The 16,040-nt window shown below is 36.1% G+C and overlaps 1 protein-coding gene across 4 annotated transcripts in view; it reads right to left on the bottom strand.

The window, feature by feature from the left end:
* OXR1 (oxidation resistance 1) overlaps positions 1 to 16,040 on the bottom strand; it is a 444,691-nt gene that overhangs the window by 152,646 nt on the left and 276,005 nt on the right. The window contains exon 1 of one of the 4 annotated variants that reach the window (XM_025450875.3): positions 9,810 to 10,065. The exons of the other annotated variants lie outside the window; for them this stretch is intronic. Within the exon in view, the coding sequence (XP_025306660.1) occupies positions 9,810 to 9,822 (13 nt within the window). The 5' untranslated portion in view covers positions 9,823 to 10,065. Of the gene's footprint in view, positions 1 to 9,809; positions 10,066 to 16,040 lie in introns of those variants that run through there. 4 annotated transcript variants of the gene reach the window in all.

The raw sequence follows: 16,040 nt of genomic DNA, 5'->3' as shown, positions 1-16,040 counted from the left end.
CACTAGTTCCCTTTACCAATTCTTGTCCTCCTACAATCTATTTTCTTTTCAATATCAAGAGCAGGCTCCTTATCAGGAATAAGGTTATTCCTCTGATGACAATTCTCCAACAATATCTTGTAATTTAGAATAAAATCCAAGCTCCGTAGCATGACCTAGCCTCTGTTCTTTCCCTTGCATTCTTCTCTAATACAGCCATGTGCCTTTTTTTTTTTTTTTTTTTTTCACCTAGATATTCCAAACTCACTGCCACTTCTGGGCCTCTGCACATGCTGTTCCTTCTACCTGGCTTGCTGTCCCCTCGATCTTCAAAAGCTTGGTTTCTCCTCTTCAGTGCCATCTCCCTAGAGAAGACTGCCCTAAATACCTCTGGAGTCAGAGGGGTTCTGTTTCAAGTCCAGGTTCCTCCTCTTAGCATCATTCTGGCCTTGCCTCAGTATCTTCATCTGTAAGGTTTAATAGCTACTTGAGAGTTGCTATGAGAATCCAATGAAGCAAATCACAGAAAGCACTCTGAGCAGAGCCCTTAGCTTGCTCTTCTCATAGTAACTCATAAATATTAGTTATCATTATTATTATTTAATGTACCAATCATAACCTTAAATGATTCTATTTATTGGTATTTTTTCCTTATTTGTTGGCTATTTACCTACACAAGAATATGAGTTTTATCAGTACAGATTTCTTGGTTTTCACTTACCCATTTTGAGTGCTTCTAATAGCACCAGGCTCATAGTAGGCACCCAATAATTTGTTGACATTTAATAGGGGAAGGACAATGTGGCAAAGCAGGAAGAAGTGGATTTTCAGTAGCCTAATCCTAAATTTTCCACCATTAGTGTCACCTTGGTCACTCCAGGGCCTCAGTTTACTCTTTAGTATGACTTTATAATAGGAGATTTGGCTTGTTAATTTTAGGATATGATGGGTGAAAAAATAAAGTGATGCATCATGCAGCAGGGGGCAGCACTGTGCAAAAATGCACCAGTAGCTTGAAGACCTGGATTCCTCTCCTTTCAACAGAATAACTTATATTTAAATATTCCATCAAGCCATTACATCCTGCAAGATAAAAACAACAACAACAACAACAACAACAAAACCAGTGATACCCTTAGAGACATGATGTGTAAACTCTTTGTTTCCTGTAAAAATAGAGTTTTCAATACAAGGATTAAGAAAGACTCATTCTTGCCTTCTGATTTTATTTCCAAATGGGAAGCAGTTACTCATGGGACCTACAAGAATCAGATTTAAAAACTGTGGTGGTGGTGGAAGTAATAGCTACAGTTCCACTTTACTAGCTGTATGACTTGGGATGTTGGGAATAAGAGGTAAAAGGTAGCTTATCTATAATAATACTATTTAATTCTCAGACCAACCCTATAACTTGTAGATATTAAAACACCAAACAATGAGAGATTAGATAATTTGTCTAAGACCATGCAGCTCAGAAATCCAAACTGTGATAGGAAGTTTTAAACTATTATGTCATATTGTAAGCAACTGCTTGGTTTGGGGTAACTGGCTGGCTTAGTTGGAAGAGTTTGCGGCTCTTGATCTTGGGGTTGTGAGTTTGGGCTCCACACTGGGTATAGAGATTACTTAAATAAATAGAGCAACTTAAAAAAAATAAATACTTCACTCTTAAAAAAAAAAGAGAGATTGCTTGGTTTAAAAGTAAACGAGGGATTAGATGAATTTCTTGTAAATAAATGAAAACAAAGAAGCAAGAAATGTATTCCTCCTTTGCTTGAAAAGATAGATCATTAAATAAGAGATTCAGTGTTCAGGTAACACAGTATCTGGAAGTGCTGCCAAAAGTAACTCAAGATAGCTTAGGTGTCCTTCTGAGATCTATCTCATACCATCATCTTGCTTGCTTTTTTATTGAGGTTGTTTATATTTAGGACATGGTTCAGCTAGGCTTACCTTCATGGGCCCATCATTTTGAATAATGTCTTATCTAAATCAGTATCTTTGCTTTCTCTGTCTGCAGGCATTCTAGTACCTGTGTTATTGTTTTTTTTTCTCTTTTCCTCTGGCTTAAAGACACTGGTAATGCTCATCAGTTCATACATTAAGCTTTCCATCTAGAAGTGACATAAAAAGGAAAAACATACCAGAAAGAGAAGGAAATGTGCAGAAGGAGATCCAGAGAGGTTTCACGAAGAGGGAGAGGTGAACAGCCAGGTAGTAGAGTTGATATAAGTTCAGCAGCAGCCCTATATGTGTACACTCATTACACAGAAACCCACCAACGATCACACATGGACCTGTTTGGGCTTCTAAGAGAAGTTTAGCCTGTTATTTGAGAACATTGTTTATTCAAAGTCCATCTTAAAAAAACAACTGTAAAGTTGTTTTGTATTTTCAAATTCAGCTATAGAAGCATGACCAAGCAGGTTTTCCAGAATATTCCTGTGAACCTCCAGTGGGCCCAGAGTACTGCTTGGTACGTGTATGCTTTTTTCCTATTATGCACTCTCCCATTCTCCTAGAAGGGGATTTCCCACCATTTCTTTTCTCCTAAAAAAGCCCTCATAAACTCCTTCCATTCATATTCTCAACTGATGATCTTGCTAATCGAATTTATGGAACAAAGTGAAGCATTCAGAGAACTTGCATAGACTCTCAGCACCACGTCGTGCCTCCTACTGGCACCTGCACCCACTCACTCAGCTTTCTCATATACCATTTTAAGCTCATTTAGCTCCCTCTCCCCTCACCTATTCAAAGAATCCTTCTGCAACTCTGAACTGCACATTGTCACATTTCCCCCTCCTTGCTGGATTATTCTCATTCACATAAAAACATGTGTTTATTTCTCCCATCCTAAAAAACAGCCCTCTCTTGACCCAATTTACTCCATCAACGAGCACTCCCTTCTTCTGCACCCCTCTGCAGAAAGACTCCTTGAAATAATCTATATTTGGCATTTTTAATACTTCTATGTTCTCTTAAATCTGGTCCAGTTGGGCTTCCAGGTTGACTATTGCCCTGAAACTGTTCTTGTTCAAGTCTTCAAAGTTCTTGAGCTTCATAAAACCAATGGTCATCTCAATTCTCATTCAGCACCTTGACCTCTACACCTCCTTCCTCAAACACTTCCTTTGCTGGCTTCTGGGATATCACAATTTCCGTTTTTCTCCTACTGCACTGGTTGCTCCTTCTGTCTCTTTTGCCAGGTCTTCTTCTCCCCAAACTGGAGACACCTAGGCCTCAGTTCTTGGTCATCTATCCATGCTCACTCTTTTGGTGAGCTCATCATGGTTTCTGTTATCATCTACATATTGAAAACTCCCAAAGCTATATTTCCAGCATAGATTTCCCCTCAAAATCCCAGATTCATATAGCCAACCTGTGTATTCTCCACTTTTATCCCCTACTGGACATCTCAAAGTTAACATGTTCAGAAATAAACTCATGAATTCTCTGCAAATCCACTCCACCTCATATTTCCCATTTCACATGAGAGACAATCCATTTGCTTGGGCCACAAACCTTGGAGGAATACTGAACTCATTTTATCTTTACTTTCTCTTTACTCTCTCAAACCCCACATCCTATCTATCAGGAAAATCTACTGGCTCTTAATTTAAAATATAAACAGAATGTGAGCACTTATTGGCATCACTACCATCTTGGTCTAAACCACCACCACTTCCCACCTGAATCACAGCAATAACTTCCTAACTGGTCTGTCTGCTTCTATTCTTGTTGGTTCAATGGTCTATTTTTCCATTTCAGTTAGAATAAGTCTTTTAAATGTAAGTCAGATCTTGCCATTTCTTCACTCAAAATCATTCATTGCTTTTGTTTCACTCTGGGTAAGGGCTGTAGTCCAACAATCCAGAATAAAAGCTTCTAAGATGCTATATGTTGTGACGCCCATTATCTCACCAAACTTATCTCCCATTTTTTCTCCCCTGTTCGTTTCATTCCAATTACACTCACTTGTATGTTTCTGAAATACATAAAGCAAGCTCCTGCCTCTGGGCCTTTCTTTCTGTCTTTCTAGAATTCTATTTCCCCAGGTATTTGCATTGCCAGCCCCTCACCTCCTAAAAGTCTTTGCTCATCTTTGTTATCTTCTTAATGAGACTTACCCTACTACTATTAATTAAAATCACAACACACCCCTTCCTGGCACTCCATCCATTTTCTTTACTCATTACCACTTATCACTTAATTTATTACACAGTTTACTTATTTATGATGTTCATTTTCTTATCTTTATCTACTTACACATAAGCTCCAAGAACCAGATTACTATAATATGTAGAACGGTGAATAATGAGATAATGTAAATTTTTTTAAACTAGACAGAAAATCAGGCAGAAAATATAACTTGTAATCTGGATAATAGGTATATAACCTAGTAAATTAGTTCAGACAAAAGCTGCCTGAGATGATAGGAGAAAAAAATGAATAAAGGAACATGTGATTTACTAGGTTGTTAAGAAATGGGGTGGGCTTGAAAAGTCCCATTAAAAGAAGAGATTTGGCTTGTTAACCTGTATTTTGGTAGATTTATCTAGAAGTAGCACTAAGAAACCCAGAGTCCCCATCCACAACCCAAATGAATGACCGTTATTATAACAGACTTAAGATGATGATAATGATCTCCTTGGTTGAATCACATTTTTTAACACCAGGAAAGCATACCAAAAAAGTAGAGATGATGAAGAAATAAATATTACTCAAACTGGGTTTACATGAATCTTCTACAATGTGATGATATGATTACATTTTGTCTCTTTATAATCTTAGTTTTAATTTTTATCGAAGTTTCATATGAACTAAAGAAGCCAACAGTTAGTTCTCTTGGGCTTCTTAGAAGATAAAGCACTTCCTTTAATCTCTTTCTTTTTCCACTCCTCAGAGCCAACCTTGAACTCTCTCCATTCTGAGCTGCTCCAGCCTGGACTGCTATTGTCAAGAATAGCTATCTTAGTGGAAATGCCCTTCAGGAGATCCCCATCATTTCTCCCTTATGAGTATCTCTGGTTTCCTGGATTCTATACCTTTCTATTTTTTGCTTTATTTTCTTACATTGATGGAGCACCCAAGAAAGGGGGTATGGGAGGGAAATTTTAAAGACATGCATGTACAAAAATGGCTTTATTCTACTCTTACATATTATTTATAATTTTAGTAAAACTTTTAGTAGAAAATAATTCACCATTGGAATTTTGAAGGCATACTCCATTGTCTTCCAGTTTCCTGTAGAGAAATTCTATACCATTCTGATTCTTGATCCAGTAAATAAATACGTCCTCCAGAAGATATAAGGATCTTTGTCACAAGTTTTCTTAAGTTTCGCGATAATATGCCTGGGTGTGGGTTTATTTTTATTCATTGTTCTTGGAATTGGGACCTTTCAACTTGGAAACTCAAAGTCTTTCAGTTCTGGGGCATTTTTATGAGTTATTTCTCTGGCTTTTCTCCACTCTATTTTTCCCCTTGTCTCTTTTTTCAAACTCTTATTTGGATAATGGACTTCCATGACTGGTCCTCTAATTTTCTTATTTATTTTTCTCTTCTTTTCATTTTTATCCTTTTGTTTTACTTTGGGGAAGATTTCCTTCAAAAAGCTTTGCTGAGTTTTTCATCTATGCGATCATATTAGAGCTTTTATTTTTTGTTTTGGAATATTCCTTCTTGCATCAGTCTATTTTGGTTTTATGGATACAAAATATTTGGCGGAGAATATTAATGATGGGGCACCCAGGTGGCTCAGTGGCTGAGTGTCTGCTTTTGACTCAGGACATGATCCCGAGGTCCTAGGATTGAGTCCCACATAGGGGGCTCCCTGCAGGGAGCCTACTTTTCCCCCTGCCTATGTCTCTGCCTCTCTCCCTGTGTCTCTCATGAATAAATAAAGTCTTTAGAGAGAGAGAGAGAGAGAGAGAGAGAGAGAATATTAATGATGTTTTAGAAGACCCTCTTCCCTCTTATATCTTCTGTTCTTCCAAATATTTTTTTATGTGCATTTGGTTTGGTCAATACGCTCATATTGGAAGCTGTAACTTAAGAGTGCTTAAATTAAGAATTTAAGAGTGCTTAAATTCTGGAATGCACCTCAACACCTTTCCCATTTAAGAGCAGAACATGAAAAAAGCTTATTGGCAATGAGGCTTGCAGTCTGTACTCTTTATTGTAAGATTCTCTAGTGGAGCTGATTCATAGAATTCTTAATATCTATAACTTTAAGTCTTTTCTCTTGCATCAATATACTTTATAAACAGACTTTTTGTCTTATCTTTCTGACTCAATATCAGCAACTATCTTTTGAGAACCCTTTACTACAATTTGGCACCTCTTAACTTTTCTGCTAGTTCCTCTGTCTCCTAAACTATCTGCTTTCCAGCTTCCAAAATTATTGCTATTATTTCCTTTTTTTTTTCTTTGTCCTATGTTTCCTTCTTTTTAAAAAATCACTTTACTGTCATTTAAGTTGAGTATTGAAAAGAAACAAACTTTAATGGTTATATTTCATCTGCCATCTCTAACTGGAAGTCTTGCTACCAGGTATGATTTTAAGATGTTTCACGGGTTTACGAGAATCTAATTTACTATACATCTATAGATTTGATTTATTAGTCTTATAGGAGTTAAGTACCTAGGAAGTATTGGCTTATTGTATTTTAAGTTTGCCCCAGTAGGCATTTGTAGTGTTTGTTTAAAAAGTATAGTTTAAAATGTTTAAAGAAGCTTATTTAACGAGGTTTGTAAATGGGAATAAATCTTTTTTTTTGGGGGGGGGGATAAATTTCAAGGGAACTTAATCTGTTAAATTTATGAGTTAATGGAATCAAGTAAGTATGTTTTTATGCAAAAATACCTAGACTTAGAATTGTGCTTAAATCTTAAGAAAAACATGTGCTTTAAATAGTCTTTTCCGCAAAACACAATCCTTTCTCCAAACTAAAAACCTAATTGATGAACTTGGAGGACATTATGCTAAGTGAAAAGTCAGAACAGAAGAGTAACTACTACATGATCCCACTTATATGAGCAATCCAAAATAGCCAAGCTCACAGAAGTAGAGTAGAATGGTGCTTCTAGGGGCTTGGGAGAATTATTAGTCAGAGGGTAAAAAGTTTCAGTTATGCAACATGAGTAAGTTCTAAATATCTACTGGGCAACATATTGTGCATAGTTAACAATAGTGTATTGTATACTAAAAAAAAAAATCTAAGAGGGTAGATCTTATGTTAAGTGTTCTTATCATAAGAATAAGTAAGTGAGAAAGGGGGAGAAAACTTTTGGAGGTGATGGGTATTTATGGGATAGATAGCCTCATGGATACATACTTACCCCTAAACTAACCAAGTTGTAAACACAAAAATATACTGCTTTTTGTATATCAATCATTACCGCAAAATAGTTTTTCGGTTTTAAAAAAAAATCCTAATTGATGGGAATAAGAAAAAAATAGCATATATAGAAGTCATAAAAGTAGAACTTTGTTTCAGTTTTGGCTGAGGACCTCAAGGTTAAAACTGTGAAGTAGGTACCAAATATCTCCATATCCTGAAAGTGATGCTAGGAGACTATAACATTGGTTTGGCCAGCATTGGCCCACCACACACCTAAAGAGTATGAAACAATTGATATGAAAAATGCCAAAAATATATTCTTTGGAGAAAGTGGTCAGTATATTGTGTTTCCACCCCCAGCCCCATATGGTTTGGGCAAGGACTAGGGATATCTTCCTCTACATATCAAACCAAGTGAGAGTCTTCAAAGGGACTAGAGAACCTAGCTGCAGCAGGCTGGCCAGAGAAAGAGAAGGAATCTGTGTAGGCATTGAGCTTCACTCCCACCAATGGCAAAGCAAAGTTGTCTATTTTGTGGAAAACAGATGCTATGGTAGGGTACTACCAAGATGCCACAGTAGCTAATTCTGTGGAAATGTTTTAAAGGGGGTCTCATGCAAAAGAAGCACCTAGTGAGCAAAAGGGTACTCCAGAGGACATCTGAGGTGCTGGCAGGTTAGAGTAATTATATGTAGTTAAGCATCCTCTGGCATAATTCTTACAACTCCATAGAAACCCATCCACTACCTGAAATGAGTATTATAACAAAACAAGTCAAATAGCTTGTTTGGCTATGTTATTAGTATTAGTATCCATCAGAAAATGGTGCTCCCTTGTTACTTCATTGAGGAAAACTTTGTTAGACTAGAAAGAAATAGAATATTGTTATATAGTTGCACATTACTTATTATTTTCCAACTATTACTAAACAATCCCCTGGAAAAGTCAAAGGCCTCTACTTTTCTCTATTCTATCCCCATTTTCTCTAAGAAATCTCCTATTTGTTTCATGGCCGCTTTGTGACAAATTCCATAGAGTTCTCCAAATTCTCACTATATTATACATTAATGACTCCTTCATAAAATAAGCCTGTTAGTCAAGTGATAAGCTTCAGCAGTTACTTCTATTTTTTTTTTTTAAGATAGCTTTTTTTTTTTTTTAATTTTTATTTATTTATGATAGTCACAGAGAGAGAGAGAAAGGCAGAGACACAGGCAGAGGGAGAAGCAGGCTCCATGCACCGGGAGCCTGACGTGGGATTCGATCCCGGGTCTCCAGGATCGAGCCCTGGGCCAAAGGCAGGCGCTAAACCACTGCGCCACCCAGGGATCCCAGCAGTTACTTCTAAAAACAGGAAATACATGCTGCTGTTTATTGCTTCATGAGTTTTTTTTCTACTTTATAGAATGTACTATTTTCCCTCCAACTTTGTCATTACACAACATTTTCCATAAATTTAATAAGGTATTTGGCTTTTTAAGATTAGCAAAGGCTAAGTTGAAATGTTGTAAAAGACTATTTTTATTTAAAAATAAAAGTATTCTCCATTGTTGAATACTAACCATCAACAAGAAATTATAGAAAGCTTTATAATGGCAGAGACATTTCTATTTCATTCATCATGCTAGATAATCATAACACAGAATATATATGGAAAAGCAAATTACATTGTCCTCAGTTTTGCTACTTTTAGATGTCTCACAGAAAAAGTTCCTGTTTTTAGCTTATTATTGACTTTTACTCTTATAGTTCCACATATTCTTGTCTTATGTAACTGGAGACAGTTTTTTGTTGTTGTTGTTGTTGTTTTTTTTTTTTTTTTTTTTTTTGGTTTGTTATTTTTATTTCTTTTCAAGTGAGCTACCCTGAGTTTTGGCCAATATTTGTTTTTCTTTATATTAAAAAATATGTCTTACTATGTTTTTTTATCAATTATTTTTATAAATTCTCTGATAACATTAGTCACTAGCTATACAAGGTGAAATTTTCTGATTTCTTTCCACACTAACAATTCTTTTAAGAATATTAATATTGTTATCTTATTGTGAATACATGTGACATTAAATATATTACAATTTCACTTTGTTCCTCTGTTCTAGTGTTTAGAATGAAAAAGATATTCGCTCCTAGAAGTTTCTACTAGTGAAATGAGAAATGTAAACAAGAAAAAAATCGAACAATAGAAATAAGATAAATGTTTTTAAGAGCTTTCTTTTAAAACTTATACCACAGTATCACAATATTAGAGACAACTAACATAACTAGTGCTTTTTTCTTAAAGTCAAAGATTGGCAATTTCTAGTTACTTACTCCATAATTGGGTCACTATACAAATATCCATATCCACTGTTACTTGCATAAGATCCTATCATTTGGTTAATTTCCATATTTCACTAGCAGGACTAGCTTTCCTGCACCTAATGATTGATCTTTCAAAGTAAATGAGAAATAGAAAAATAGAAAGGCATGATTACAGAAACTTACTTCTCAGCTTCATGGATATTGGGCATATTTCCTTGGAATTCAGCCTTCTGCAGTGGTGGGTTGGTGACTTCTCTTTCAAGCATTCTTGCTATTTCACTGGGTTTATTTCCATCCTAAATTCTACATCTCCAAGTACAAAGTGTCTTTGAATAGCACCATTTTTTTTCTCCATCTTTAGCAGATTGTCAAAGTGAGAAGTCTACACCTTCCCACTTGTCTCCCTCTGACTAATTTTAAGAAGCTTTTAGAGCTGGGTAAGACAGTGGTAGCCAAAAGAATGAAGAAACAAGTATGTGTTTTAGGTTCAAAAGAGCAAGTTACTCATTTACTCAAGGAATGTTCTGGGAAATATTTAGCTCCTAAAATTAAACATTTAGAGGGCTTCAATGATATTACATTTTTTGAAATCAGATTGCTTCATCAAAAAACTGAAAAAGATACAATTTTTACAGACAATAACAAGTGTTGACGAGGGTATAGAGAAATTTGAACCCTAGTGCACTGTATGTAGGACAGTGAAATGATGCAATCACTATGGAAAACAATGGGGGGGGGTTCTCAAAAAGTTAAAAATGGAACTACCAAAAGATCCAGAAATACTACTACTGTATCTACATATACAAGGATTGAAAACAGGGTCCCAAAGAGATATCTGCACACTCACATTCAAGTAGCACTTGAATAGACAAGAGTTGGAAGGAACCCAATGGCCACTAACTGATAAATAGATAAATGAAATGCAGTATGTACCTGCAGTAGAATAATATTCAGCCTTAAAAAGGAAGGAAATCTTGTCACATGCTCCAATATGGATGAACCTTGAGAACTTTATGCTAATAAGCATACGGGCTTTTATTTTCACTAATAAGTGAAATAAGCTAGTCACAAAAAGACAAATACTGTATGATTCCAGTTGTATAATCAATCTTAAGTAGTCCGATTCAAAGAACAGAAAGTAGAATGACAGTTACCAAAGGCCAGCATTAAGGGGATAAGGGGAAATGGGAAAAAGTTAGTTTTACGGGTGTAACATTTTTGACATGCAAGATGAAAAAGTTCTGAGAATTTTGATGCAAATATTTTTAACACTATTGAATTGTACACTTAGAAGTGGTTAAGATGGTTTAAAAAAAAGATAATTGGAATGAACCTTATTTAAAATATTCTCAGTGTATCATTCTGTGTATTTAGAGTGACAGCTGCCAGTCAGTCATACACAAGAAGAAAATGCTGGTCATCAGTATAAGTTGAATCACAAACAGTGATTACATGCAGCTGGCTGGAAGTACATGGTCAGTCGGAATGCACACGCTTTCGCTGTAGGCCTAGGATGACACCAGAATCTGGGTGCTGCCACAAGACTAGTGAAACCTTTTGGAGTTTTAACCCATCATTGTTACCCTAAACTTCAAGGAATTGAAGAAATACACACTTATTAATGCTAAATTATATGAAATCAAGAAGATATAGCACTGTGATTAAAAATATGGGCCCAGAGCTGTTTCAGAGTGTGAAATCTTAACAACCCCCCCTCCCTTAGTAGAGACAGTGTGACTTTGGACAAATTACTTTTTCTCTCATCCATTTAGTGAAAATGTTGTAATTACTTTGTGGGGTTCTCATGAGTAGTACAGCAGATGAATCATGTAAATGCTTACAATGGCACCTGGCATGTAATAAACACTGAAATCTTGGCTATTGTCATATCTCCTCCCATGCCCTCTCTCTATTTTTTTCTTCTCTCCCCTTTTCTGTAAGAGATACCTGAAGCTTAGAGATTTTCTTTTCAATATTCTGAGTGGGAAAATAAATCAAAATGTTTTAGTGAGTCTCTAAAATCAGATTTTATAATTACTTTGATTTGTAGATTACTTGTTTTCTTCAAATAATAAGGTATTAAGTATTCAAATATTAATGGTATTCATCTTTCCCATTGTTACTTTCAAACTCTATGATATTCTATGAAGTAGCAAGAGAATGTTGGCATCACCTTGCAGTAATGGAAAGAATACTAAATTTGGGGTAATAAATTTGTTGATTCTAGCTGTGTTACACTGGACACATGTGAACTTTACATTTTGGATCAGTCTCCTCATATAGAATTAGATCAATTTCTATTGAAATCCTGAAGTAGAGGCACCTAAGTGGCTCAGGAGTTGGCTGTCTGAATTTGGCTCAGGTCGTAATCCCGTGGCCTGGGATCTAGTCTAGCATCAGGCTCCCTGGGGGGTGGGGGGTGGGGGGGCTGCTTCTCCCTCTGCCTAGGTCTCTGCCTCTCTCTCTCTGTGTCTCTCATGAATAAATAAATAAAATCTTAAAGAAATCTTGCAAGTAAATGTGATCAATTGTGATCATCCTTACAAAAAAACTCTACAAACCCTAGTAAGTTCTTTGGAGTTATTTGATAATTAAAATGTATGATTGGAAAAAAAAATAAAATGTATGATTGGATTAAGAATGATTTATCTCCCTATCTATCTAAAGGATGTATATTATTGGTAACTGTTCATTGTGGAGTCACTGTCTAGGGCAAAAAAACGTTAAGCCAATTACATGCAGATTCACTTTTATGGGTGAAAATAGTATTTCTTGCCTGGTACATGGATCTAAATACAAACCCAGCTAGACCGTTAATTGCTTAACCCAGCAACCTGGCTTTGGAACAGGCTGTTCTAAGATCTCTATTCTGGTTACTGCTTCTTCCAGATTCCTAACAATCGCTGGGCCTTTCAAACACAGACTGAAATTACATTTTGAAGGATTTTATTAAGTAGTGATTTTTCTCCCTATTTTCATTATGGAAATAGATGCCACATAGAGATGGAGGGTCCATTTGTTGTGTAAGTAAGCTATGTCTACTTAATAACCTTCCCCTAATATTAATAAGTCAGGAAAATAGTCATTCAGACATAATGTTCAGTTGTAGATATCAACAAAGTCATCAAGTGGGATTATAGAAGGGTAACATAAACATTGCTAATATCTGAGTGTTTTTTTCTGTGCTGAACAATTCTAAGCAATTTACATGGATTATTCAACTTAATCTTTATAAAAATTTTGAGGCAGATATGTGGTATTCATATGATTCTTAAGAAAACTGAGGTAGAGAGAAATCCTATAGAAGTTTGCCTAAGGTCACACAACTAGTAAATGATTGAACCAAGATTTGAGCTCAGTCTGTTCTGACTCCAAAGCCAACAAACTTAGCCATAAAGCTTTATTTTTTAAAAATTTTTAAATTTTTAAATTTTTTAAAAGATTTTATTTATTCATGAGAGAGACACACACAGAGAGAGGCAGAGACATAGGCAGAGGCAGAAACAGGCTCCATGTAGGGAGCTCAAAATGGGACTCGATCCTGGGACTCCAGGATCACACCCTGAGCTGAAGGCAGACACTCAACCACTGAGCCACCCAGGCATCCCAGCCATAAAGCTTTATAACATTCTTCCCTGAGTACTCAAAGATAACCAGACATATAAAAATAGTCACCTACTTCTCCCACTTTGGCCTAAGCTTTTCTATTTATTTAAGTAGAGGTGGGGAATCCCTGGGTGGCTCAGCGGCTTACTGCCTGCCTTTGGCCCAGAGAGTGACCCTGGAGTCCTGGGATCAAGTCCCGCATCGGGCTCCCTGTGTGGAGCCTGCTTCTCCCTCTGCCTGTGTCTCTGCCTCTCTCTGTGTCTCTCATGAATAAATAAATAAAATCTTTAAAAAATAAGTAGAGGCTGGCAGGCTTGGGAGGCAGCAAGGCCAATGCTAACTCTAGTCTTAGGGAAGATGGAAGGATACATAGGAGAACCAGAATTTTGAGGCATTTCAAGTGTCAAAGAACAGCAATTATACGATGTGAGACAGAAAGGGATGAGTTTCACATGGTTACTATATAACCAACCCAGCCATAAACAGGAAATTGAAGCAAAAGGGAAGCAGCGAGCCAGAAATGTGGTCTGACCAAGCCAGGAACCCAGAGAAAGCTCAAAAATTCAGGAATAAAAATAGTCATGGCTAGGGACAGGCAAAGGCAACCAAAAATTTTAGGAGCTAGAAGAGGTCAGTTCAAGTCAGCAATATAGGACGTGGCATTTATTGAAGGACAGTTTGGTATATTTTCTTCCTATACATGAAGAGGGTTGAGAAGATTATCTAGGTTTTAACTAAGGTCAAATGGAGTGGTTGATAGTAGGAATAGGATAGAGAGTAAACAGGAAGATGGAACAACCTTGATGATAAGAACAATGCAAACACCACTGAGCTGATGAATGTGTAATCGGAGGTGCTAAGTATTTTACTAATCAATGAATTTAGTTCTCAGAGTCCAGAATTCAGATGCAAGTGGGATGATGAATTTATTAACCTATGTTATGAATTAATGATTGATTTATTTACAACCACATTAAATTTGTGTTTTCCTTCCTGTTTTCCTGTCATATTTTTACAGTTATACATATGTATAATTGTACATAATTCATAAGTACATTCATAAGTTATACATATAGATACATACATACACGCACATACATAGAGAGTATACAGAATCAGTTTTTAATTCCTTAAAATGTTGATAAGGAAGCTATGCTGGTCATGAGAAGAACTATGATTTACATCCCTGAACCATACTGAACTAGGTATATCCTATATATGAACTTTGCAAAGCAAAGTTCAGAAAACTTTTATTAGAGTTACCACATATGCATATCTATGTTAACTTGCAACATTAACTAGCAGGAAAATTATTTTATCAATCTATGTATTTCTGCTTTAGGAAATTATGCTGTTATCAGTCAGTATAGCCAGGAGACAGAACAGAATATAAAGAACAGGGACCCCTGGGTGGTTTGGTGGCTGAGCATCTGCCTTTGGCTCAGAGAGCCTGCTTCTCCCTCTGCCTATGTCTCTGCCTCTCTCTGTGTCTCCCATGAATAAAATAAATAAAACCTTAAAACACACACACACACAGTTTATGTATAAAGTAGGTAACTAATACCAAATCATCACAAAGATGGCAACTGTAGGAAGCAGCTACTAACTCTAGGGCTGGGGAACAAAAGAAAGCAGATGGAATTTTTAAACGTAGGAATTTAGAGAAGGGTGGCTCCTGGAATGAACCCTAGTTGCTAAAGTAAGGAAAGGTAGCTGGATAAATACAGAAATGTCAAGCAGAGGTCTTGTCTCTTCCAACTTTGCAGTCGCCTTCTGGCACCCTCTATGGACAGAGCCTAAAAGTCAGCAGCAGGCGAAGCAGAAACTGCTCTCAAGAGACTCAGCCTAGCCTCACAAAGTTGAATCCAGAGAGTGGGTTTGGATCTGAGAGATAATAACTTAAAAACAGGCAGATGTAGAAATATATTCAGTGTAATTCATTATTTAATAAAGGAAATCATGTAATTTAATTGTCCAAGTGATTAGTTCAGAATATCTGCAGATAATTATTTCAAGCTAAAATTGTAAAAATATATTTTTTTAAGATTTTATTTATTCATGATAGACACAGAGAGAGAGGTAGAGACACAGGCAGAGGGAAAAGCAGGTTCTCTCTGGGGAGCCTGATGTGGGACTTGATTCCAGGACCCCAGATCATGACCTGAGCAGAAGGCAGATGCTCAACCACTAAGCCTCCCAAGCACCCCACATTATAAAAACATTTCCTATATTTAATAATTTTCTGGATAATACTATGAATTTTTCTAAGTAAAAATTAAAAAGTATTCCCTTAAAATATGAAGAAACAAATTTACATGGAAGAAACTCTATATAAAATATACATGAACGTTTCATTCGTATATGCAAGATGAGTATATATATAAAAATTTTTTAAATACTTTTTTGGTTTGAATTTATTGCAGTTCTACCAACCTGAAATACGATTTTAATTTGTGAAATGTCTGCAATACTATTTATTTATTTATTTGTTTATTTATTTATTTATTTATTACTGTATTTATTTATTCATGAGAGAGACAGAGAGACAGAGACACAGGCAGAGGTAGAAATGGGCTCCTGGCAGGGAGCCGGATGAGGGACTCGATCCTCGGACCTGGGATCACGACCTGAACCTAAGGCAGGTGCTCAACCGCTGAGCCACCTAGGTGTCCCTACAGTTTTATTTATTTATTTATTTATTTATTTATTTATTTATTTATTTATTTTTTTATTTATCTATCTATCTATCTATTTATTTATTTGTTTTTATTTATGATTTTATTTATTCATAAGAGACACACACACACA

This window comes from Canis lupus, chromosome 13 (assembly GCF_003254725.2).
Source record: "Canis lupus dingo isolate Sandy chromosome 13, ASM325472v2, whole genome shotgun sequence".
In the NCBI taxonomy this organism is placed as follows: Eukaryota; Metazoa; Chordata; class Mammalia; order Carnivora; family Canidae; genus Canis; species Canis lupus.
The sequence above is the reverse complement of the archived record's forward strand: the minus strand, read 5'-3'. Positions and strand labels throughout refer to the sequence as shown.